The sequence below is a fragment of the Aspergillus melleus genome (genome assembly GCF_016097325.1).
Source record: "Aspergillus melleus strain CBS 546.65 chromosome Unknown contig6, whole genome shotgun sequence".
Lineage (NCBI taxonomy): Eukaryota > Fungi > Ascomycota > Eurotiomycetes > Eurotiales > Aspergillaceae > Aspergillus > Aspergillus melleus.
Genome location: NW_025763375.1, coordinates 2,680,101 through 2,704,451, shown reverse-complemented (window position 1 = coordinate 2,704,451; position 24,351 = coordinate 2,680,101). Strand labels below are relative to the sequence as shown.

The 24,351-nt window shown below is 50.2% G+C and overlaps 10 protein-coding genes across 10 annotated transcripts; 4 read left to right on the top strand and 6 right to left on the bottom strand.

Moving 5' to 3' along the window:
• Positions 1-35: 35 nt before the first annotated feature.
• LDX57_010686 (uncharacterized protein) lies at positions 36-1,404 on the bottom strand (the record flags this gene model as incomplete). Its single annotated transcript, XM_046092427.1, has 3 exons — positions 36-553; positions 632-1,210; positions 1,314-1,404. 3 exons carry the CDS (start codon positions 1,402-1,404, stop codon positions 36-38), a joined length of 1,188 nt encoding a protein of 395 aa, XP_045948405.1.
• An 865-nt stretch (positions 1,405-2,269) lies between these two features.
• Positions 2,270-6,897, bottom strand: POM1 (putative protein kinase; the record flags this gene model as incomplete). Its single annotated transcript, XM_046092426.1, has 4 exons — positions 2,270-2,281; positions 2,337-6,363; positions 6,524-6,704; positions 6,789-6,897. 4 exons carry the CDS (start codon positions 6,895-6,897, stop codon positions 2,270-2,272), a joined length of 4,329 nt encoding a protein of 1,442 aa, XP_045948404.1.
• Positions 6,898-7,800: 903 nt separating this feature from the next.
• PEX29 (PEX28-32 family peroxisomal membrane protein) lies at positions 7,801-9,567 on the top strand (the record flags this gene model as incomplete). The annotated part of the gene is made up of 3 exons (XM_046092425.1): positions 7,801-7,964; positions 8,037-8,174; positions 8,244-9,567. 3 exons carry the CDS (start codon positions 7,801-7,803, stop codon positions 9,565-9,567), a joined length of 1,626 nt encoding a protein of 541 aa, XP_045948403.1.
• Positions 9,568-9,852: 285 nt separating this feature from the next.
• LDX57_010683 (zinc-binding alcohol dehydrogenase family protein) lies at positions 9,853-11,186 on the bottom strand (the record flags this gene model as incomplete). The annotated part of the gene is made up of 5 exons (XM_046092424.1): positions 9,853-10,035; positions 10,117-10,484; positions 10,560-10,766; positions 10,841-10,975; positions 11,042-11,186. The coding sequence occupies 5 exons, from the start codon at positions 11,184-11,186 to the stop codon at positions 9,853-9,855; spliced, it is 1,038 nt and encodes a 345-aa protein (XP_045948402.1).
• Positions 11,187-12,444: 1,258 nt separating this feature from the next.
• On the bottom strand, positions 12,445-13,100 carry LDX57_010682 (uncharacterized protein; the record flags this gene model as incomplete). The annotated part of the gene is made up of 3 exons (XM_046092423.1): positions 12,445-12,659; positions 12,721-12,812; positions 12,871-13,100. The coding sequence occupies 3 exons, from the start codon at positions 13,098-13,100 to the stop codon at positions 12,445-12,447; spliced, it is 537 nt and encodes a 178-aa protein (XP_045948401.1).
• A 488-nt stretch (positions 13,101-13,588) lies between these two features.
• LDX57_010681 (uncharacterized protein) lies at positions 13,589-14,287 on the top strand (the record flags this gene model as incomplete). The annotated part of the gene is made up of 1 exon (XM_046092422.1): positions 13,589-14,287. One exon carries the CDS (start codon positions 13,589-13,591, stop codon positions 14,285-14,287), a length of 699 nt encoding a protein of 232 aa, XP_045948400.1.
• Positions 14,288-14,596: 309 nt separating this feature from the next.
• Positions 14,597-15,360, bottom strand: LDX57_010680 (SDR family NAD(P)-dependent oxidoreductase; the record flags this gene model as incomplete). The annotated part of the gene is made up of 2 exons (XM_046092421.1): positions 14,597-14,791; positions 14,845-15,360. The coding sequence occupies 2 exons, from the start codon at positions 15,358-15,360 to the stop codon at positions 14,597-14,599; spliced, it is 711 nt and encodes a 236-aa protein (XP_045948399.1).
• Positions 15,361-16,702: 1,342 nt separating this feature from the next.
• On the top strand, positions 16,703-17,840 carry LDX57_010679 (uncharacterized protein; the record flags this gene model as incomplete). Its single annotated transcript, XM_046092420.1, has 2 exons — positions 16,703-16,954; positions 17,004-17,840. The coding sequence occupies exons 1-2, from the start codon at positions 16,784-16,786 to the stop codon at positions 17,838-17,840; spliced, it is 1,008 nt and encodes a 335-aa protein (XP_045948398.1). The 5' UTR covers positions 16,703-16,783.
• A 3,222-nt stretch (positions 17,841-21,062) lies between these two features.
• LDX57_010678 (MFS transporter) lies at positions 21,063-22,672 on the top strand (the record flags this gene model as incomplete). Its single annotated transcript, XM_046092419.1, has 2 exons — positions 21,063-21,409; positions 21,472-22,672. The coding sequence occupies 2 exons, from the start codon at positions 21,063-21,065 to the stop codon at positions 22,670-22,672; spliced, it is 1,548 nt and encodes a 515-aa protein (XP_045948397.1).
• Positions 22,673-23,011: 339 nt separating this feature from the next.
• LDX57_010677 (uncharacterized protein) lies at positions 23,012-24,351 on the bottom strand (the record flags this gene model as incomplete). Its single annotated transcript, XM_046092418.1, has 4 exons — positions 23,012-23,032; positions 23,113-23,123; positions 23,191-23,528; positions 23,579-24,351. The coding sequence occupies 4 exons, from the start codon at positions 24,349-24,351 to the stop codon at positions 23,012-23,014; spliced, it is 1,143 nt and encodes a 380-aa protein (XP_045948396.1).

Here is a 24,351-nt window from a genome sequence, read left to right as displayed (position 1 = left end):
GGGGAGATCAACCCAGCCAGCTAGCTAGCTCCCACTCATTCATCCGCATGATGTCTCCCCGTCAACACGCCCTCCGACTTCCTCGCGCGTCTCCTCCCCAACAACTCCGTCGCCCATCCAGAGATCTGATAAATCCAGCCCCCGGTAACAATAACACCAGAGACGGTATTAACGAGCCGAATAAGCAGCGAAAGGAAAGAGGTGCGTTCCTCGCTGATCATCAACAGGATCGGCTCGATGTTATACTTGAAGAAGATCCCGGGCACGAAGAAGGGGCTTTCGGGCAGTTCGTCGGCCTGGGTTGTTGCGGCGTATTGATTCGTGAAGACGAGGTTCTTGGAGTTGGAGTGGGTTTGCTGAGAGGGAGGGGCGCCGGAGAAGATGTCCAGCGCGCGAGAACCTTTCGAGTATATGGTGGGGACGACAGAGAGGAAGTATTGGAATTTGTAGTAGTGGGATTCGGTGGAGGCGATGGTTTTGTCGAGGGGGTTGAGGAGGGTCGGGTAGTGAGGGCCGAAGGAGAGTTCGGTGATCATGTGCGTGAAATTGAAGGCTAGATGGGGTTGTTGTTAGTCTTTCCATCGTTCTAGACATTTTGAACTTTTGGGAATGAGGGAATGAGAGAGCATACAGCCGTGATCCAAATGCGGCGCGAAATCCCGATACCCATGGCCTCGAGCAGTGATATGGAAATCCCCTTGCACCTTGTTGCCCTCCAAACTCCCAAAGATACGACACGAGTCGACCGCATCGCTCCGACGCAGCTTCGGACCCTTAGGGAACTTCTTGCGCGGGTTGCGACGCACCTCGCCCAGGACGTGGTGAACATGCGCGTCCTCCTCCTGCTGGGAGAGACGGTAGGCGTCCTCATGACTGAGAGTCTGGTACTCGCCGGAGCCATAGTTGCGCTTCTCCATCCACAGCTTCCAGCTGGTGTTTTCCTTCTTGAGGAGCTCGCCGGCGAGAATGCGGTCTCCCGCGGCGTCCTGGATGTTGATGTGCAGGGCATCGCAGGGCATCTGGACGACGATGTCGAGGTTCAATTGCAGGTCGTGCGAGACGCCCTTTTCGACGCTGAAGTGGTGGTTCTCGGTGCCTTTGAGCCAGGTGCGGAATTCCGAGAACGAGAAGATGGAGCAGACGAGGAGGATCAGAACGGTCCATTGTCCGCCGCTGCGCGAGGGTGTGGTGTAGGAAGGCTTGGTTTTGGCTGATGATTGGAAGGCGGGTTAGCATAGAGACTTATATATATATGATAATCATCTCGTAGTTCAATTGGAGATGTGGAAACAGGTTCAATGGTGATAACGTACGAAAGGCATCGAATGTTTGCAAGCCGCCCTTCGAGCTGGGCTTTTCCCCGAATGCATCTTCATCCAGGCCATGCCCTGAGTACCCATTCATGACGAATCCAAGTCAGAGAGCAGGAACCGCAAGAAAACAATCAAGGCATGAATAATGTAGTAAAAAGAAAACGACGGACACGAAGTAGGTAAAGGAGTGGATGGGGATGAAGCAGTTGGTGCGGAGAGGAGAAAGCACGGCAGTTGAGGCCAAGTAGTCCACATCCCGCCCTTATTGATAACCTCCGCCCTGAGGAAACCACCGGTTTCTACTTCGTAGTTAGCGACCATTTCTTGCTCACGATTACAGCAGATTCAATTGGGGGAATTCTCATGTCAATAAATGTCTACAATTCTGTTCAGTGTATCTCGTAAGTGTATATGCATCAATGCTCCGGCTCTAACATAACCCATGCCATCTCCGCGCAATCCCCAAAGAGCACGAGGCGAATTAGAAAGCAGCAACGAAAGAAGAAAAAGATAAATATAAATATACATCTGGGTCCAGTGGAAGTCAACATTCCACTGAGAAAGAAAAGAAATAAATGCGATAAGAGAAAAAGAAAGTTAATGATAACGAGAGACAATGAGGATAGACATGCAAAACACAGCTTCCAGGGTCGTAACAAAATCACAGCAACAGGCTTTCGGAAATGGAATAAACGAGAGACAACAAACAGACATCGTGAGGAAGCATAGAAATGCTCAGGTAAGGGTATAGAATGGGCTTCCTGTCGTCCACCTCCTCAAGTTCAGATTCAATCATAACATGGGTGCAAAGAAAAGAAAAATCACAAACGTTCCCGACCAGTTTATGCAACTTGATAGTCAAACAATTATTATTATTACAAATATGCATGAAGTGAAAAGGGGGGTCGATGAAGGAAGAAAATGAAAAAGAACAGATGCAACGCTCTTCATCCGCTTTATTTAGTCCTCTGTAAGCTAGTCAGTGGTCGTGTTCTTGTCGGAGTCGGTGGTCTTGCCGCTCACCAAGCTTGTCGCAGCTGCTGCCGTGGCGAGGTCGGGCTTTCCACTAATGCTCCTGGCGGCGACGCGAGGCAACGCCGATCCGGGCGTAGTGTTGGAGGTACTGATGCCTCGCTTGCCGGGAGTAGACGGCGGTAGGCCGCTCACAGTAGAATGTCGCTTGCCAACGGGGGGTTTGACTGGAGACGTGCCGGACACATCCCGGCTGCGAACAAAGGTGCCGTTCTTGAGGCTCGTGGAAGGAGGATCGGGAAGCGGGCGACCTGATGACGCATTGGAAAAGAGGTTTCCACGTTTGGCCGGAGAATTCGTCCCCACGGTGTATGTTCGGGGCCGTGGGGGCAGCTTGACTCCGGTGATGAACTCATGGCGGAGTGCTTCATGGGGCGTCATACGCCGAGCCGGGTCCCAGCGCAGACAACGAGCAATGAAGTCGAGGAAAGCATCGTCGTCACATTTCAAGGATTGTCTGAGCTCCTTGGAGCTCGGGCGTCGACGGCGACCCTTCGACGAGACTGTCAGTCTTGGCTTGCCAAGAGAATCGAAGAACAGCTTCTTGCGAGTGCTCTTCTCAATCAAGTGCTTCTCCGGAGGTCCGAACACCTCCATGATACAGGCTAGCTGCTCCTGCTCATTCTCTCCGGGGAAGATCGGATACCCCGTGAAGAGCTCGGCCAGGATACAGCCGACACTCCACATGTCGATTGGCATGCCGTATGACATGCCCAGGATAACCTCTGGGGAGCGGTAGAATCGGCTTTGAATGTAGGTGTACACCTTCTCATTCTCAAAGCAGCTCGAGCCAAAGTCAATCACTCTGATCTCGGAGCTCATTGGATGGCAGAGGAGAATGTTTTCCGGCTTGAGATCGCAATGAATCACTTTTTTGGCGTGCAACAGTACGAGACTGCTCAGGATCTGCTTCGTAAAGCGACGGATGAGTTTCAGAGAGAATCCTTTGAAATCGTGAGCCTTGATGAACTCGTAGAGGTTCATGCCCAAAAGTTCGGTCGAGATGCACAGATGACCGCGGAAATAAAAGCTCTGAGTGAAGTTGACCACACTGTGGCGACGATGAGGATCCCATTCCTTGAGCTTTTGTAGAAGGTTCACTTCGATCAGAGCCTGCTGGTGGAATCGTTTCTTATTGCGGATGATTTTAACCGCGACAAGACCGCCGGTTTTGTGGTCAACACATCGCACGACCTGCCCAAAACTTCCCTTACCCAGCACGTTAATCACTTCGTACCGATATGCGAGGTGGTCACCGATGACAATGTTGTAATCGCCTCTATCGTCATCATAGCCGAAATTGGCAGCCTGAGAATTGAGGTCGCCCACGTGCTTCTTGGCATGCTGCGTGCCACAGAAATAGATGTCTTTGAAGTCGATGATTTCTCCGCGTTCGAAGATGTTCAAGCCTGCCATGCGGAGAGCCTGCCCGGCGGTGACGCGCTCTTGGGGAGCGGATTTGTTGCGGAGTTCATCCAGTTCCTTTGCGGCGTGCTCAAAGTCTTTACGTCGACTACCAAGCTTGCGCATCTCTTCATCAGCAAGTTGGACATCAGAATCCTTGACAGGATCCGTGGATGTTGGGTGGGCTCCAGCATTTGACTTGGCGGAGTTGATGATCTTGTGAACGGGCGAGAGTATGGAAGATGCGGAACGATGTTGGTGCGGAGTGTCACTTTCCCCGGACTCGTTGGATGGGCTTGGCTCCAATGCAAGGCTCTGCTCACTGCTGAAACTGGGTTTCCGCAATGCCGGGTTTGCCATGTTCATCATGGACGACTGTCTCCTCGACTTGAGGTAAGAGGTCTTCAGAGTCGGACTTGTATTCTTGGTCGTAGATAGATTGCTCCAGGTTGCAGATGCCGGGATCTTAGGAGGTGGCATGGGATCCCGCTTTTTGGGATCGGTCGTCGTTGCATCAGGGGGCGGTTGGGGCTTGGAGGCACTGCGCTGCCGGGGCACAACAATCTTGTTGCGGACCGAGGATCCGGACGTGCTGTTGTTGTCAGCATCAGATGGGGTTGAGAGTTGGCTGACGGTTTCCGCGTTGGAAGATAAGGCGGACGACTGAGTTTGCGGACGCGGGCCGGTTAGTTTGTGCGGTTGCGCAGGCCGAGGGGAGTAGTCGGCGCTGGGCTTCTGGCGGAGGTAGTTGAGATCGCTGTTGCTCTTCGGCAGCGTGTATGAAATGTAGGGAGAACCCGCTCTTGCGCCGGCTGGTGCATTATCAAATGATCCCAAGGCACTGGAGCTACTGGCGGTCCTCAGGGTGTGAGGCACAGAGGTGCTGACTACAAAGTGCGCGGTGCTGCTTCTGGCCTGAGTTCGCGGCGCCGCGTCATCATCATCATCCTGCACAGAGAAAAAGTTCGCCTTCGACGCTGTCAAAGGCGTACTAGGCGTCTTGGACGTGATTTGGCCTGTCGGAGTGTGCGATTTAGCTTCCTCTTCTCTTTCTCGCAGCGCTTCTATTTTAGTTGTCATTGGCGTTCCCAGCGGTAGCAGGTTCAAAGGTGGGAGCTTGAGCGGCTGCAAGTTCTTCTTAGCAAGGCTACCGGATGCCCTTGGTTTGGCTTCTGGTGTTTTCATGGCTCGTCGAGTAGTAGCAGAATCCGAAGCGTCGTCCTCCGTCGCGCTTGCTTGCGGGTTGGTGTCTGAGTCTGTATCGGTTCTAGATTTGAGTAGATGGATATCTAACGGTAGGCTGGTCTTGCGGGGAGCAGAAAAGTTTGGTTGATCAATCTCGCTCTTAGGGGACTCGTACGCCTTAGGGATGGCCGGAACAGGAGGTACTTCCTCATCGGCCGTCACATGTTCAGAACGAGGCTTAGGAGTCGGCAACCGCGACGAGGACGAGACTTGAGATAAGCGATGCTGTAGAGAGCCTTGCGAGTTTCGCGCCGAGTTATAGCTTGTATTGGAAGACAAAGACAAGCCAGAGCTATACGATTTCCGATTGGGGTCCGGGGTGGTTCTGGTCGAAGAAGGGGTCACGCTCTTGCGGGGGATCATCGAAGGCGACTGGGCGCTCGAACGAGGACGAAGAGGCAGAGGATCTGTTTGGGTTGGAGGAGTATATGGCAATGATGGCATTGGATGTGTTTGAGGCACCGTCGACATGCGCTTCATTCGCCGCGCATCGGTGGGACTAATAGTGCGAGCGCCCAGGCCAGTCGCATGCGGTGGCATGGCCGACACGCGCTTCGTTGAGGACGGAGTCGTTGCTGTATCCGCGACATTCTTGATTGGCGTTCGGACAGCGTTCGTGGAGGACGACCGGGAATGATCTGGAACGGTAGAGGTTGCCAAGAAGCTTTCGCCGGGCTCTCTACTAGGGGGTTGGAGTGACTTCGCCTTCATGTTCCGTGCGTTCGCCGTAAGCTTCGAGCGATCCGTGGAGCCATTGTCGGCATGCTGCATTCGTGGGCTGAGAAAATTTGCTTGGTCAAATTGGGATTGTGCGGTATTAGCACTGGCCTTCCTGGCCGACAGACTCTGCCGCCTGGCAGAGCCAGCTGTCGGAATGGAGCCGGGTCCTATCGATTTGCGAGGAGCTCGCTGCGCTGCAGGGTTGGTCGCCCCGGGCTGAACAATACTCTGTCGACGACTTCGGCTTGCTGCATACGAGGGAGTTCGAGTGGATGCCACGTCGGCCGATGCGTTTTGATTTGACACGCTCTTCCTTCGGGTAGAATTACTCCTCAAACGTCCAGAAACGCCATTTCCGTGGCTGTTCGGCCACGGATCGTGTGAATGGGGATCAGGTCCAGATCCCCCGCTTCGGGGCATTGGGAAATGGTTTAAGCTGGGCTCCGCGACAATGCTGTTGTGGAAGTCGTCGAAATTGACCGGCGCAAGGAACTCCGCATTTTCGGGAGGTGTTTGATTGTCGTCCATTTTTGGGAAAGTACCCATGCTGGTCGATCGGAGGCTGATGCGGGAGTTGTTGCTTTGCGTTGAATCATTTGTGGAATCGATTGACGAGTTACCGGAGTGAAAGAACGAGCCGGATGTAATGCTGTGGAAAGAAAATGTGGGTTAGAACCTCCGAAAGCCCTAATTCATCGAGCTGCAGTCTTACGGGGTGAAATGACGGTGAATGCAATGCAGGCGACGGGGTCAGGGGAGACGGAGTGGCAGAGAGAACAAAGGAGCACTTCCAGCAGCGGACAACTTACTTTCTCCGGGATGGTTCCTGCGGTCGCGGGCCCTGAGGTGCCTTCTGATCCCGTATCGATAACCTCCTTCTGTTCATCACACTTATACGAGAGCCCGGACCGGTCTTTGGAGATTGGGAGGATGCGTCGGATAGGAGGGTGGTGGAGGAGTGTTTGTGCAATCGTCGTCTTGTAGGTCCTTCTGCTAAATCACCACGAACGTTAGTCTTGTCGGCTACAACGATCCCATCTGGCCACCATCACATGGCATCCAAGCCGAGCTTACCTCCTGAACCCGAGTCGTCATTTCGTGAGGGACTGGAAGAATTCGAATGATCTTTACGCGACGGTCCCTTCCCTAGAGCTGGCTGGGAGGGTAGCTTTTCTGGCATCATCGACGTCCGATTGAGGTAATTCCGAAGTTGCAGGAGACGGGCCTCGGGCGGGATTGAAAATGAAAAATTATAGGGGATCCCAAGTGGAAACCCAATCGCAATGGCATTCAGGAGTCAACGGTCTCTCACTATTCAAACAAAGGAGAGCCTTGACCAACACCGTCGCGCGACCCATCAATGGACGTTACCGGTCCATTGCGGGGATCAAGAACAGGAATGACCGTTCTAGGGGAGCGATGGGTTTGTTTGGGGAGGAGACGGTGAGCGGTTGATAATGGAAGGAATGAAGATATTAGAAAATTGTTGATTTTTTATTTTTTCCCAGTCTGTCCGAAATCTCTAGAGGGGTGGAGAAATAGGAGTTATCAGCGCTGGAGCGGACGGTGGTGTGCAGAGGGAGAAAGTCTGCCTGGGGCAACACTTCGGGAGGAAAGTTACGGGCGGGAGTATAGACGGCGCACCAGCAAACGGGGGAAAGGAAGAGAACCAGAATTTGAGATCCAGAGAACGTTGTCGGTGGTACTCAGACAAGGCGATGAAAATTATAAGAAAAAGAGAAACAAAAGGAGAATAGAAGAAAAAAAAATTCCACAGGGACAAGAAGGTCAACAACGACAACAATAACACTAACTAATAATTAAAAGCGGTGGAGTCCTGGTAAACAAGACCAACGCTTGAGGGCCTAAGGGTTAAGGCTGCCCCCCCTGCTCCTTTTTGCGGATGCCCCCGTCCGCTTCGGGAATGGCGGCTGCAAACAGCCCAAACAGCCTCGGGCGGAACTGGTAAGGTAAGATTACCGCCCTCCGCCTGCATGTGCTTCCCTCCCTCTCTCCGCCGCCGGAAATGTCTCTTCTTTCCTTCCTTCCCCCATCGTCGTCGCTGCCGTGACCGGATGTTGTTATCATGGATGAAATCACCGAAGACGCCATCGTCAACCGCAACGAACCCATCCCCGTAACTTCGGTCGGGCAGCAATCCCACGGCTCTTCCTCCGCTGAAACTTCGGCGGGTCACCGACGCTCCACCTCGAGCAGCGGTCCCTCTCTGCAGGATAAATTATTTGCGAAGTATGTTGCTCCTTCGGTGCCTTACATTTGCCACGCAGCGTCATTGTTTATCGATATTTGACCGTGTTTTAGGCTTCTTCAACAAGTCATTCCCGCGGAGGACGTGGACGATGAATCTACATCGGCCGACCGACATGCCGGTGCCGATGCCAAGCGACCCGCCTTCAGTCTACCGGTGATGGCGAACAACTTCCGCAGATTCAATGCCAGGTAAATGAAGCCCAGTTGGTTCCCGGCGCGTAGTGTTTGAGATGAATCGACGACTGAGATCCGGGACAGAATCGGGATCGTCTTCTCCTTCCAGAACCAACTGGAGCGCCTGTTCAGTTGGAAACAATCGTCTCATACCTTTTCATTCCTCTTTGTATATTCCTTTGTATGTCTGGACCCTCATTTGCTCGTCATCATCCCAATCGCATCGATCTTGCTCTTTGTGATGGTTCCCGCCTTTTTGGCGCGACACCCCCCGCCCCCGTCGACTTCTACGTCGAGCATTACGCCGTACTACTCGTACCACGGACCAGCGCTTGCGCCGGCAAAGACCATCAAGCCAGCTTCGGAGACTTCCAAGGACTTCTTTCGGAACATGAGAGACTTGCAGAATGTGATGGCCGATTTCTCTGATATGCACGACGCGACTGTCTCAGTCTTTGCGCCCTTGACCAACTTCTCAAATGAGAAACTATCCTCGAATGTTTTTCTTCTGTGCACCATCATCACCGTTCTGCTGTTCATATGCGCCCATTTCTTCCCGTGGCGGTACATCCTTCTAGTTGGCGGTAATGCGGCCGTCCTATCCAGCCATCCAAGTCTTCAGGACTTTATCCAGGGTGTGATAGGTGAACTTGCGGACCACACCGCGGATCAATCCTCCGGAGCCAACTTCGTCAAAAAGGACGCGTCGGATTTATTGGGATTACCCCCTACGCCGTCCGCCACTATGTCTCTACTGGGCTTATTAACCGATATCTCCCTGGATTCATTCCCGGAGGAACGGGAAGTCGAAATCTTCGAAATCCAATATCGATCTCTTGCCCCGTTCTCCGAATCGCAATGGGAGCACTTCGTTTTCAGTCCGATGCCTTACGACCCGTTATCCCCACTCCGCATCGCAGGCGACCGGCCAAAGGGATGTCGGTTTTTCGAGGATGTTCGAGCCCCTCGGGGCTGGGCCTGGAAGAGTAAGAAATGGGAGCTGGATCTGGATTGTCGCGAGTGGGTCGTGGAGCGCATGATCACAGGTGTCGGATTCGAGGTGTCGGCAAGCGACTCGGAAAGCCCTATGTCTAATGAGGAGGTTGGGGGCTGGGTTTGGGATCTTCCGTCCACGGTGTCTCCTAAGAATGAGGAAGAAATGACCACGACTTTGGGGTATGACGACTACGATCCATCGGACCAGAAGTCCACCTCGAAGGGGGAGAGCAAGAAAGGAAAGAAGAAAGGGAAGGGACGAGCTGCGCAGGACTACGAAGAGAAGGGGGGTATTGGAGCCAACGCGATGGGAGAATGGAGGAGAAGACGATGGGCTCGGATTGTGCAGCGAGTTAGCATGCCAACTGAGCAGGGGAAACCTCCAAGCTTGGACCAGGTCAAAGAGGAGTAGCTGGTTCTTCTTTTCTTTTTGATCGTCAATGTTACGAGTTGAGACGGAATTTGATGTGTAAAGTTTATATCTCAAAATGAGAACTACGAACCGTAAGAGCCCGTGAACGAGCTGACGTAGGAGATGCTATAGAGGATCATGTGGATTGTAGTCTCCCTACATTATCTACATAAAATGGCCATGAAAAGGCTTGGGAGGTTGCAGTCTCAGGCAGTCCATACGCCTATCATATCTTACCACAAGATCGCTATATGTATCCTGCTCTTGGGGATATCACGCCTTCTATCAAACCTTATACACAATCTTATAACCAGAGATCTTACCCTCCCGATGCTCCTGAAAGCCCTCTGTCACCGACTTCAGACCCTCATACACCTTCGGCTCGCTCGGTTTGATAGTGCCATTGCTCAACCACCCGGGCAACTTCTCAAACAGCTCACTAGCCAGCTCATGATCGTGCTTCGAAGCCTACAAAACCCACCATTTAGCCCAACCGACACCCAAACCCAAGATCCAGAAAATAAGAAACGAGAGGCAAAGAAAACTCACCGGCCAATAAAACTCCCCATACCGATGCTCCTTCAAAAACGCCGTCCAAACCAAAACGTCACTGACGTGCGTCTTTTCCGAGACGTTCTGCGTAAACGCCTTGCCCGGACGGACCGTACAGAGCCGATTCTCGCCCGACGAGGCCTGCGAAGCTAGCGTCGAGGAAGTCTCGTTGCCGATGGTGTCGAATGCGTAACGGAGGTCTGGCGCCACGGCACGGATCTTTGAGATGACTTGCTCGTCGCGGTAGTCGAAGACGTGTTTGGCGCCGTAGGAGCGGACCAGGTCTGCGTGGCGGGGACTGCAGGTTGTGATTATGTCGAGGCCGTGGAGGGAGGCGAGTTGGATGGTGTAGAGACCGACGCTGGCTGCGGGGGTTGGTGGAGGTAGGTTAGATAGTGGAGATGGGTATTTGCGCTGGGATGTGGGAGATCAGGACATACAGCTTCCGCCCCAGACGAGAATGCTCGTACCGGGACTGTGACGAGGGATGCTGAGCGAGTCTTCCGAATAGAGGGCCAGCCATGCGGTCGTGGCTGCAAGAGGCACGGTGCTGGCATGCTCTCTGGATAGCCCAGTAGGGATCTTGAAGCAGATCTTCTCGTCGGCGAGACTGTAGGTGCTGTAGCCTCCGAGTCCTTTGATTTCGCCTTGAATGGTTGATAAACTTAGCAAGGCTTTTCACACACGTTCAGATTGCGAATTGTAGCATGTGAAGACCTACCTCCCCAAATCAACCCAGCCACGATATCGCCTTTCGCGAGTCGAGTAACGCCCTCTCCTAGTTCGACTACCTCGCCAACAAAATCGCATCCCAGCACGGAACCGTCACCGAAGGCATTGGAGTCAAATGCTTGCACTGGAAGGCATGAGTATCAATCAATTCGTTCAATTCCTTCCTAACTTAATTATGAAAATCCCATACCATCTGTAGGGTTCTGCGCTACATGTGACAGCTTCACAAGGACCTGTCCGCTGCCGGGAGAAGGAACGGGTAGATCCTCCAGCACCAGCTTGGGAGATCCGCCTTCCGGCACGCGTACCACGAGAGAGGTGTTCGATTCTGCCATGGTGATAAGAGCCTTTAGAGCTATAATGTCTGAGTTATAACGTATTGCAAAGTAGGGGTCTAAGGACTATTTATTTAGACGCTGCATGGAACATTCATTTAGTCAACTGACGTCATTCTTCCCCCGTGCTGACAAATGCAATTTTTGAGCTGCAGAGTAAATAATCGATGCCATCTGTAGTGCAAGAGAAGAGTTCACAATACCCCAAGTCCACTAATTAAACCATAATTCCAAGGAAAGCAGACAATCAGTAAGCCACGTTGACTGAACATTAGCTCCGGTTGTCTGGGACCCGCATAACCCTAAGCTGTGTGACCAGGATCAAGATGCTTGCTAGCCTTTTGTGGCGGCGTGGATATGCATAAACAACCTTTCGCTAAAGAGGGTTGGCACTGTTTGATAAAGTGGTATATCTCCTACTATCTTATGGAAGGACGTGCAAATAATTGCGACCGGATAGACCGCCTCATTTATCATTAAATGATGGGCGTTGACATGAGCGTGTGAAGGGGAGCATAATCAACTCAACAAAGCGTTAAATCCCACTTGAAGGCAACCAGCAAATTCCGCCAGTCGCACCATCGTGGGCTCTCAATGCACCGCAGCCAGACTTCACACAAATTCACTAATCAAGGTCATATTTCCAAGACAAAATCTCGTAGCAAGAGATTCCACGCGTTCGAAAACAACCCACGTCTGTTCCGCACTCTCACTCACACAACACAGAATAAATTGGAGTGGCAGCAGCCCTGTTCTTCACGACAGCCAATTGGTACGTTGGAGATTTCGAGATAGCAATTTGCTATAGCTTTGATCTTGCCAGTAGGGATCATCTGGCGCATTTCCTGCCAAGACCCCGTGGGATAGCCCGATGGTTCCTCGGTAAGTTCGTCAATAGCAGAATGGAGATAGGCATGTATTGTAGCTTCGTAAGCACGTGTGATGCGTATAAGCCGGCTTATTGAGCCGGGTGACATATCAGAAGGAATGAATGCCAGCTTTAATGTCCAGCTTCGGTGATTCACGATGTCAATTCTACCATGAACTTAGTTAGCTCTGAGACTTGAACACGTCATTATGGGTTCATTAAAGTGACTCTTAGACTATAGATACAGGAGTCCGGTCTTCTCGACAGCATTTACCTCCATTGTCAATGGCTCTAATTAAATATACATCGTAAAAGCCAAACTATGGCCAAAAGACCCGGAGAAAAGACAAAGGAAAAGAAGAAATCGAGAAATCGAAGCCACGTCGGGCATTATTTCGCCTTACGCGAACGGAAGAGGGGAAAGGCGGCAGTGGCTGGGGCAGCGAGAGCCAGGCCGACAGGGGCCGGGGGAGGGAGCCCGTGGGCAGAGAGAATCAGGCCAGCGAGGGCCAGGGAGGCGGAGGCGACAAAAAGCTTCTCGGGGGGCTCCTCTGGTTGGTTGCCGGCGGGCGTCAACGGAAACAGATTGATGTCAAAGGGGGTGACTATTCGTTTCGGTCAATTTTGAAGCTTTTCGAAACTTAGGACCATGGTCTCTATACATACCATCTTTGCGAGCCCTACGGCTCAGATATACATACTGATGGGCATTTTCCGCCTTGAATGGCTCAAGCGCAATGCTCAGCTTGCGCTTGTGGCTAGTAGCAGATCTGTCAGTTAAATACCTAAAGTATACCAATTTGCTTGTTAACATACTCCCGTTTAATACATTGCCTTGCCCACCACGCAAGGACTACCGCAAGAAGACAAAATGCTGGGATGGTAAATCCCAGCATGATCTGGTCATGTCTGCCAAGGGGCACAACCGCTGGGCTTGCTTGGGGGGCGGCGGCCTTCGTGGCAGTGCCATTGTCGTAATTGTTGATGGCCACGGTGATATGGGTGGCATTGAGAACCCACACGTTGGTGATATTCAGAGGCGCCATTGTGATTGCGGGGGGAGGAGATCGTGATAGCTGGTTTCTAACTCGTCTATTTTGATGAATTTGGATATGTACAGAAACAACGTAACTCTAGCCCTGACAAAACTGAAGTTGCTATATTCCATCTTAATACGGAAGGCATGATAGTAGTTCATAATACGGATGTATGGCAACAGCGCGTTACCTTATCATAAGAGCTGACAAACCATTAGCAGCACAGACTCAGCCATCTTTCATCCGAATAAGACGATATCATGATACTGCAGTATAAGGTTTACGGGACAGAGGCCCGGCATCATGTCGGGACTATGAAGGAGCCACCCGCTACGGACACTAGCCCAAAAGAAATGATGGCCTAGTTACTTGCTCTAAGTCACCGTGACGAATTTTCACGTCATCTAGAGCATCGGCAGAAAAACTCTGTCATGCTAGAGCACAAATCCACAACTGCTTCTTGAACACACCCCCACAGACTCGATATCACGACAGCCATGTTACTCCAAGCGCTTGTCTCGATTTTGAGGTGGAGAGAGCAGCGGTACCAGCAGTCAGGAAATCACAAAAACGCTCAGCTCATGCGCAAACAACAGCACCTCCTGATCGGCCTCTCGGAGGAAGACATTCTTACATTCAAAAAGTTTCTAGACGAAGAATACTGGCTACGTCTTGTGGTCCAAAAAGAGGCTCATTACTTTGAAAAACTACAGAAATTGCAGGAAGAAGTCCGCTTAGAAATGGATGTTAAAACTAAGCAAATAATGACTCAACGGTGCGATATCCTGGAGAAAGGGCTGGAATGGGCAAGCCAAAATTACTTCAACGCTTCTCAGCGAATACATTACTTTGATTGTTCAACCTTCGATAAACCCTTGAATCGTGCAATAAAGTGCCTGCGAGAGAACCCCAAGTGGTACTTGTCAGATTTCCTACGCTGGGACTGCGCCGGTCGAGGGGGTTGCTGTGGTCGCCTATGTGGATGCTGTGAAAGATCGAGGAGTACTGTTAGGTCTTCAGACTTGGGCCATTGTACAATAGCCTGCGAATGCTGTACCACATATCAAGGTTTCGAGCTGGAAATCAAACCCGGGGGTGAAAAGGTTGCTTCGATTAACGTGATGGCCAGAGACAATGACAGCTTTAGTGGCCGTATGATGGATGCTTATGTCTGGGGACTACGAACCATGCAATGATCTGGTCGACGAGAGGGATTTCGAGAGATTGAGATTTAGCAGACAGATTGCAACGCGGCTGGACTCACGAAATCATATTTTTGCTTTTACTAAGGCTGTGTATAAAAGCTCTGTAGAAGCGTTGCGTGTACACTCGTATGACATGAATTGCTTTACAACCTTGCTCTTTCCGTCATGACGCGGCTTATCTGGCTGCGTCCCTTATCCTAGTCGTCGCTTGTTCGAATGCGATCGAGTCACTTCAGGCTTCCAAATATAGTCCGCAGGCCATCGTTTAAGAGTCATTTGGGACTAACAAAACGCGCAAGACTACCATTTCGACATACAACCTCCCTCAATGGGCAAACAAATACCGTTCACGTACGATGAGCTATCCGAAGCAAGCCAAAGCGACCCTTGGGCCACCTCGTGCGGTTCTCCAAAGCGATTTAAGCTGCTAATCTTGGGTGCGAATTCCTCGGGCGTGGCGCCAATGATCTTCAATGCCCTTGCAGACATCTCGCTCTGTTGCTGTTAGTACAGGCCAGCGTCTCAGAGGAAGAAGCAAAGAAACATACATAGATCGCCCCTGGTGCAACAGCGTTAACTCGAATGCCTGCCGGGCCTCCCTCCGTTGCAGCGTGCTTGGTCAACCCCAACAACGCATGCTTGCTTGCTGTGTATGCCGGCATGAGCGGCTGCGTCATGTACGCGTTGACGGAAGCGATGTTGACTATAGAACCCTTGGATTTCTGCTTCAGCATCTGCTGCATCTCGTACTTGCAACATAATGCGGTGCCCGTCAGGTTCACGTCGAGCACTTTTTTCCAATACTCCTCGTCGAAATCTACCAATGGAGTCTTGTCCGGATTCATGGCGGCATTGTTGACCGCCACATCAAGTCTTCCAAAGGCCTTGACAGTCTCCGAAATGAGATTCTGAACATCGTCTGACTTGGAGACGTTGGTTTGCACAAAACGAATATCTCCAAGGGCGGAGAGTTCCTCTGCTGTCTGCGCACCCTCCGCTTTTAAATCAGCAAGGACCACTTTAGCTCCGGCTCGCAGAAATACTGATGCGGTTGCTTTGCCCATGCCTTGCGCACCGCCCGTAATTATCGCCGTTTTGTTCTTCAGGACAGGGAAGATTGGAGCTTCGGGGACTGATTTGGGTACAGAGCCCGTGGCTACAAAGCGAGATATACGAGCAGTCGATTGGATGAGACGGCCTCTTGGCAGAAAAGAAAACCAATACATTGTGCGCATATCTTATTCAACTGGCTCTCGAGGTCTGAACTCGGTAGATCTGCAGGTAGCTGAAAGATTCGAAGTTTTCCTAGACAGTTGATCTGAGGGGCTACCCGGTGACTTCTGTGCCAGGAATGATGGACTCGTTACTTAAAAGATTTTACATCAAGGTTACTCGGATGTGAGCGGATGAAACGGACCGCTGGTCGTCGGAATGTAAATTAACTCTAATCTGACGCTCAACCATGAGGAAGTTTGACTAACAAGCATTCAAGATAACCTGAAATCCGAGTACAGACATTGCGGATCAATGAGTGGTATCATAAGCCTTTGAGGAGATTTTGATGCGAAGAAAGCTGGTTCATGTCAGTTTATATCTTGGAGGAAAATCTGATGGGCCTTGATACTTTCTACCAATCTATGATATTCTTCGAGAAAAAGAGACTATGTAAAGCTGATAGTGTAGGCTTCAACCCAAAAGAAGGGGGCTGTAGTTTGATAGAACAATTTCATAAAAGCAAAGCTGTTGTTCTTACACATGTTAGATATCCAATATCAATATTGAAATAAATGGCCAGTGTTAATAAGAGAAAAGGAAAAAAAAAAAAAAAAAAAAAAAAAACCCTAAAGCTAGCTTGTTGCCATCAATATCTACCTAACTGGCCTTCTATTTTCCAGGGCCTTTTACCACACCAGGATGAGGCGGGGCGGCGGGACGGGACGGGACGGGACAGGATCAATACGGAGTATGTCACGTAAATTGCATCGAGATCGTGAGAACTCAGGGCCTATCTCGTACTGTTTACTTCCTCTACCGGCGGCAGACTAATCAGATGCGTGGGATACAGTCGCAAATTGACATGGTTCTACGGATTGATGGGGTGAACAAGCGGATGTCCAATGGCAAGTAACTAGCGTGCCTATAAGCTATCTGAGGTGGGGCGCTAGCTCAGGATTGCCATCGGGGATCGATTATTGTCGTATGCCGTACCGCACGAGAACAAGGGTTGGAAGAACTGATCCATTGAGGGTGTACGTATACATTGGCCATTGTACTGTAGAAGTATATGTACATACGTGGGAGGATGGTAACTCGCTTCCCCCGGTCCGATTGTTATTCCGCATCACCGTCCAAGGAGCTCGGACAGGTTGCGGTTATAATAGGGCCGCAAGCCAACCTTCTAAATGTCAGCGTACGATTCTGTTCATCTAGGAGCATGCTACGCTGTATCATCAGCGCAATAACCTTGGATTCCCAGGTTTATCCACAATGTTCTTGTTCAAGCGGAGTCTCCACGTCCCAATTTTATCCATATGCCGAATGATTTGGTATCCGATCAATGTTGTGGTCGGATTTGTCTGCAATTCTTTGCTTGGGTGGAAGCCGGCAAGGAGTAATATTGAAGAGTTGCGCCAATCCTCTCTGTCGAGTCCCAACACTGTAAGTGCTAATATCCTTCGCTCCCCAAGATTTCTTCTTATGAATGTAGGTTGCCCCGACAGCTGCAAATGACCTACCCATTCACCCTGCCCACGTCGAAGTTATTGAAATTCGTCGGTATTATCCTCCCGGTGTCTCCAAGATCATCGGCCGTGGCGGTGAAAGTTTCATTGGCCTTATCGACGAGTCGACGGTTCTGAAGTACCCATGCGTCCCTGGAAACCGGGAGAGTATTGAAATAGAGGCCAAGATTCTCTTTATCCTTGGAAGCCATCCACGAATCCTCGCCTCGAAGGGCCTAAACGAGAATGGTCTGGTACTGCAGTATGCCTCAAACGGAAACGTCTACGAACGCGTCACGTCGGAGCCCGGTATCTCTTTCGACCAAAAACTGCGTTGGTGTAAACAGGCTGCAGAAGCTGTCAAGTACATACATGAAAAAGGGGTTATCCATTGTGATATCAACCTCCGCAATTTCTTGTTGGACGATAACCTTAATGTTCTGCTCGCGGACTTCCAGGGTATGCTGAAGTCAACGCATGGCGAAACATTGCTGGATGGGCTGTCCCGGGAATGTTCAAAATCGTTTATGCCCCGGATTCACGGTGACTTCGCAAATGTTAAGACAGATATCTTTGCGTTGGGATCTGCAATTTATTTCATAATGTTGGGACATGAAGTGTTCCCAGAATTGGACAACTTAGAAGATGACGAGCAGATAGCATCACGATTTCAGAGTGGACAGTTTCCTACTGACAGCCATGCGTGCTCTATGATCACAGATAAGTGCTGGAGGCAAATGTATGAGTCCGCTGAAGAAATAATTTTTGACATCACTCAAGTCCAGGCGTCGAAAGGAGCCGGGAGTGAACATCAAGACGAATAATAGAATGTCATCAAAGACTGTGTTTTAAGATAACATTTCAAGAATCTGCTCTCTTCTAGCCATTCTGCTGTTTGCTCTCATATACCCGTTTATTACTGCCACAGTCACAAGCTTCGTAGTCCAAGTAAGATAAATTGCACCACGTCATCAGCATCTAGGACAGATTCCTCCTTTTTTAGTAGACTGCCCCATGTGCTGGTCCTTATATCCTCCGCAGTTTGGCTTGCCGCATGGCGGCTGAGGGTCGTAAGCTATGATTGTATGTTTTAGTTGCGCTGTGCAGTTGACAAACTTGGTTGTGTGGACAAATCGAGTACACATATTGATATTTGGAGGGCGCAGCCGTGCTGATATATTCTTGGTTAGACAGGCGCGTACTGATGGCTTGGTCACTTACACTAGAAGGAAGCGCTTGGAAGACTAGATGATCTGAGGGCTATGAGTGGGGTTTCAGAATTGGAAGTGAGTATATTCTTCCGAAAGAGAGACACTCACATTCTATTGCTGCACCGGTGGAGGTGCCAAACCTTCAGTTAACAAGATTTCTGAAAACTTTGTAAACTTGTAAAGAAAAAGTGTGTCATGTGGGTGTGGAAGCCAACAGCTTGAGTACTAGACATTTTACACCAGCTAGTTAGGACGAAGTTGTCCAAACTTAGCTAGTTCGCAGATGCATGACCCCGCGCAATGCTCTGTTCTTGCGTCCGTGTGATCTGACACCTCTCTATCGTCCCGAAATATTGCGTCTCATGTATATCCATCATTCGAACATCGTAGGTTTTGTGTAAAACCAATCCAACACTAGCATATATAACTCCGACTCTGAAATCTTATATATGCCTTGGTTTGAGACTACAAGCACCTGGGATACATCCGAGATACAGAGGATCAGGTATGATATCCCCCGCATCAAATGGCTGCGGTACAAAGAATAGCTGGCTTTTCACGTCCCTGAGCGCCTCGGGCATTTCCAAGCTCACGTGTACACCCCGTCGGTTTGTCTTTCTGTCTCGGCTTGTCTTTCCGTCCGGAAGAATCGTGTGCTCCGGATGAAACGGTCACCGTGCGACAGCCACAGCAACATCTAGGAATATTCTGGTTAGATTATAGAGTAGAGTGACAAGTTCATTATGCATGGTGATGCTCGCGAGTGTCGCGAGGAGACCCAACTAATTTCGCCAGCATTGTTCAGGGTAGGTGGCTGGAAGCAAAGAGGGAAGTGTACAAGTCTGTATAGTCGTGGATGTGCATGAGAGCAAAGAGCCTGGGAACTGTTGAAAAAAGGTAGTACTCAATCCGGCCAAGCACCAACCATTCCGGTGAGTGACGCGGATGGAGATGGAATTATAGAAAATAAAAATGTCATCAAACTGGGTGCTTTAGAATTTTTTGGGTACTACTGGGCCAGTAATGTACAATCAAGGCTTGTTTATACTGTAATTATTTAAGATCCGGTTTCAATTCATCTTATATAGAAACCCTATAGTGATATACTTCTAAGGTTGTTATAAGTATAAGAAGAAGGATCATACAATCCCCTCGCTTAGTCAGTTCCTGCAGCCACATCACTGACTCTCCGCTGGTCGGTTCCCTGATTTTCTTCTGAACATCCTGCGTGCCCCTGAATTAATCTAGCCACAGAACAACGAAATACATGCCGTTTCAATCATAGGTTCCTTTCTTTCTAAGGCGGGAATTTACCTGGCCTCAACCTATGTCGGCAAAGATCGCAAAGACAACTCCACCGGTCCCACCCATCCCGGGAAAGATTACCAGGAGGGTCTGTGGTATCATTCACAGCGCACTGAGACGCCTTTCAGAGAGGTATTGTGCATGGTTGGACATAAATGATCCTTTTATTATGCATTTGCCCTTTGGACTTGTCTTGAAATGGACGGAACGAACAAGTCTCGAGGAGGTCGCTGCGATGAAAATGGCTCGCGCCGCTGGGATGCCCGTACCGAAGGTCATATCTTGTGGAGAGCACCCAAACTCTGCCCCATTCCTTTACTCAATTCTAATGACCCGATTGCCTGGCATGGAGCTTATGAACATGAGTGAACCCCTTCAAGTCGAAATAGAAGAGCCTTGGCTTTTCGAGCTCAAGGAATGTGTCGATGCTATGCGACAATGGACGCCCCCTGATCCTCACCGCATATCTTCAGTTCTCGGGACCTCCATCCGGAGCACAAGAGTGCCATTCCACATCATGGGTCCATTCGCTAACGAGACCGAATTACACGATTTCCTGATAGACCAGCCAGTGGACGCAGCTTTAAATCCAAAGAGGAATATATCAAAACGCTTAAGCATGCAAATGAGATCCGTCAATATCCACATCGAGTCACATTCACTCACGGCGATCTCAAGGCACATAACATCCTGGTTGGCGACGATGGTCATCTCTCTGGTTTCATTGACTGGGAGTCTGGTGGCTGGTGTCCTGAGTACTGGGACTTCACGACTGCAATGAGATTCGGACGCGATAGCTGGTGGTATCAAGTAGCTGATTGGATGGGTGGGAATCGATATCGCAAGGAATTGGAATGTGATCGGGCACTAAATAATTTGACTGTTGATTCGTACATCGCCTTTTAAGTAATGTTACATCAACAGATGCACCAACAGGAGGCCATACTTGAAGCTAGTAATGGTCCTTGGATCCATGCATAGCGAGGCAGATGGATCCTTATGTATATCTGAGGATTTCGAGCTATAGGTCCTGTCTTGATTATTGGAACTGCGTATCGCATAGCTAATGACTCTGGATACATACATGGGTACGATCCTTTGGAGCCAATGTCAGCCATTTGTTCAATTCAAAAAGCCTATTGTCATTTTTTGATTTGGGATTGAGAAGGCCGGGAGATTTTCAAGCACCTCGTTAATGTTATTGATCCGATTAATGTCATGGATGGAATTCGTCTGCAGCAGTTGCATGATAAACTTTTTCAAGGTTAACTGTCTCCAAGCCGTCTCCAAAGCACCTCCAAAGAACCTCCACACACCGCAATCAGTGACTGATGTGGCCATTGGAGACACAAAAAAGAAATAAGAATCAGTTCTCATGTTACTAATTCCTCCGATTGAATTTTCTTACAAATCTAAGCACCTTCGAGAAAAAGATGGCGATTCTGGAGCAGTTTAAATGGCATCGTGCGGCCATTACGAGGTTGCCCACTGCTACCAAATCGCTCTCGACAGTGCAAACATCAGGCTACAATGGCAGCCAAGTGTGTTCGAGACAGCTTCATAGGCGAGTGCCTTCGTCTAATTGGCAAGCCAACCTGGCTGAAATATGACGAAGAGCACACTCAATGGCAAAGCAAATCCGATTGCGAAAAGACGGGCGACGACGAGACTATCCTAGTGGATTGGTATTCGGATGACGATGCGGAGAACCCACGCAACTGGTCTCAGGCTAAAAAGGCTTTTGTGCCTTTTGTCATAGGTATCTACAGCTTCGTCGTGTATATGGCAGCGCCGATCTACACGCCTAGTGAAGATGCCTTCATCCAGGAGTTCGATGTCAACAAGGCCGAGGCAGCTCTGGGGTTGGCACTCTATGTGTATGTTCTACCAAATTACAAAACCATATACACCCTTTTCTAATTATTAGTACCTCACATAGTCTTGGGTACGGAACCGGGCCTCTCTTCTTCAGTCCCTTGAGTGAGATTCCTCGCATCGGACGGAATCTACCATATGCAATATCGTTCTCTCTCTTCTGCGTTATCAGCATTCCGACAGCCCTCGCCCCCAATGCGATCGGTTTCTACTTCCTGCGCTTTCTTCAGGGCTTCTTCGGAAGCCCATGCCTCGCTACCGGAGGCGCTTCAATCGCGGATGTATACTCGCCGGACGTGCTTCCCCACGCCATGACAACCTGGGTATACTCCGTCTTCTGCGCTCCCGCCATTGGCGTTCTGGTCTCCGGTTTCGCAATACCAGTTCTAGGCTGGCGGTTCTCCATGTGGGAGATTCTGATCGCAGCTGGCCCAGTCCTCGTCCTGATCTTCCTACTTCCCGAGACCAGCCCATCCACAATCCTCTACCGACGCGCAAGGCGTCTCGAAAAGCGCAACCCACAAGGACCGTATAGATATCACTCTGCCGCCGAAATCGCCCAGTCAAACCTATCCTTCCACACCGTGGTCCGCGAGTCCCTACTCATCCCTCTCAAGATCACCTTCCTCGACCCAGCCATCCTGTTCCTGAACTGCTACACCTCCCTCACCTACGGCATCTACTATTCCTTCTTCGAGGCCTTCCCCATCGTCTACCAGGAGATCCACGGCTTCAACCTCGGCGAGATGGGCCTCGCCTTCCTCGCCATCGTCGTCGGCACCTCCATTTCATTCGTCATCTACAACCTCTACATACACAAGATCTTTATCCCCCGATCCCAAGCAGGAGGATTCAAAAACCCAGAAGACCTACTCACCCCAGCCCTATTCGCCTGCTTCGGCCCGTCCATCGGCCTATTCTTGTTCGGGTGGTCTGCTCGTCCAGAGATCCACTGGATCGTACCGACAATCGGCATCGTCATATATCCCGGGTGCGTCTTTATTTTGATGCAATGCGTGTTTTTATACATCCCTGCGTGTTATCCGCAATATGCGGCGAGCGTGTTCGCGGCGACGGATTTCACCCGTAGTGCGTTTGCCTGTGGAGCGGTTATCTTTTCGACGCCGCTGTATCGGAATCTGGGAGTGGGGAGAGGATGTAGTTTGCTGGCTGGGTTGACGGTGGGCTGTGTGGTGGGGATCTATCTGTTGTATAGTTTTGGGGCGAGGTTGAGGGCGAAGTCGAGGTTCGTGGCCAAGTGGTGATGGGATTTTGTCTATGGCTTTTCTATGAAATGTTGTTTCCTACTGGATAGAATATCTTTGATAGAGTTGGACTTTGGTATTTATGGTCACGGGATAATGCGAAATTAACCAATTAGGCTTGCGTTGAAATATACCTCTCTCGACATCTATCAGCATGGATATCGAGGCTCTCTCCAATAATACCCAGTAAGGCCCACTGCCCATTTCCCCTGATTAGACGAGCCCACAACTTCACAACAAGAAAAGCCAGGTATTTGTAATTAGAAGGGTATACCGGCTCAGGACAAAGATCCTCGTCACCGGATGTTCGCCCTTCCTCGACGATGTCGCTAATCCAGTTTATCGATCGGGTTTCGTGTTCTATTGCGGACTTAGTACTGGTCAAAGACATGGGAAACTACGGGTCGGTGAGCCATCTGGATCGAGGAGATACGACATACCATCAAGAGGCCTTGTCGCATGAGTATCGCAAATATGGTACAACCATTTACAAAGAAAAACTGCGAATTCAAACCCACAGATAGAATGTTGAATGCTCCATACAAAAGCATGGCTTCGCGCAACGAAATCCACTCCCAGCTTGACGGGTATGCTCAAGGCGTGGGTTGCATGGAGCATCGCAGGAAGCAGGTGGGGGCCGTGAGGAAGATCTGGTAAATTGAGAAGTCGGGCGGCAATTTCCTGAGGGTTTCGAGATTCCAGAATTTTGTATGAGGACATGTCAAAGGCGAGTCGGACGTATGCAAGACCGAGCAGAGCAGTTGACGTGAAAGTAACGGGTCCATTCGGGTTTCGGGGATCAAGACTAGATTCGGGGGCTCGTTGCCATTGGAAAGTCCACGCACGGAGAGAATCTCTGTAATAACCATGAGCACTAGTGGAATGGACCTGGGACCTTTCACTTACCGCATGTTTTCTTTCAGAGCAACTAACAAAGCGTTCCCACGGTCAAGGGTCCAGCTGATCGCCCGGTGCGTCAGCGCTATCTTTTGTATGAGAGCGTGGAGAAGGATATAGTTTGCTAAAGGTGAAGGAATTGGTTGCGAGAAAGAGGTATTTGAAATCACACCTCTGCCTAAATGATCGAGTGCATCCGGGAAAAGCATTTGCTCCTGGTGACCATGAGACCGGATTGCTGAAAATTTCTCCTGGTTCGGACATATCCATTCGATGCAGGTACATGGAAGGCGAAGATGAACTTCATCGATTAGGATTATTGGAGGTACCCCGAACGCGATGCTTTGCAAGTTGAGCCAAGCAAAAGAGAATAGCTTAAGTCGTCTGTTTGTCTCTTGCTCAATCCATGTATGCCAGTCGAGAGGAGCAGCTTGAGGGGTCTCTTCGCTCTCCGTTAGTCCGCCCTCCCGGACGCATCTCGCTAGAAAGCTTTGAAGATTGAATGCTTCCCGTACTATCTCTGGTTCGCTCTGCCATGTTGCAAATGCGATAAGGTAGAGTGCACACCGTGTTTCACACATAAGCTCATTATAAGGGAGCTCATTGCCGCTAGATGTGTTCTGGCCTGTACTTGTATTTGTATATGGACCCGAAGAGTATCTTATGTTGAGCGCTCTGGCTTCTCGCTCGTTCACTTCTTTCTTTAGTATTGCTTTAGCCGCGTAGAATAACATGACCGCTTTGCGGTGCTCATGCCGATATTGAGCCCCAAGAGCAGCCAT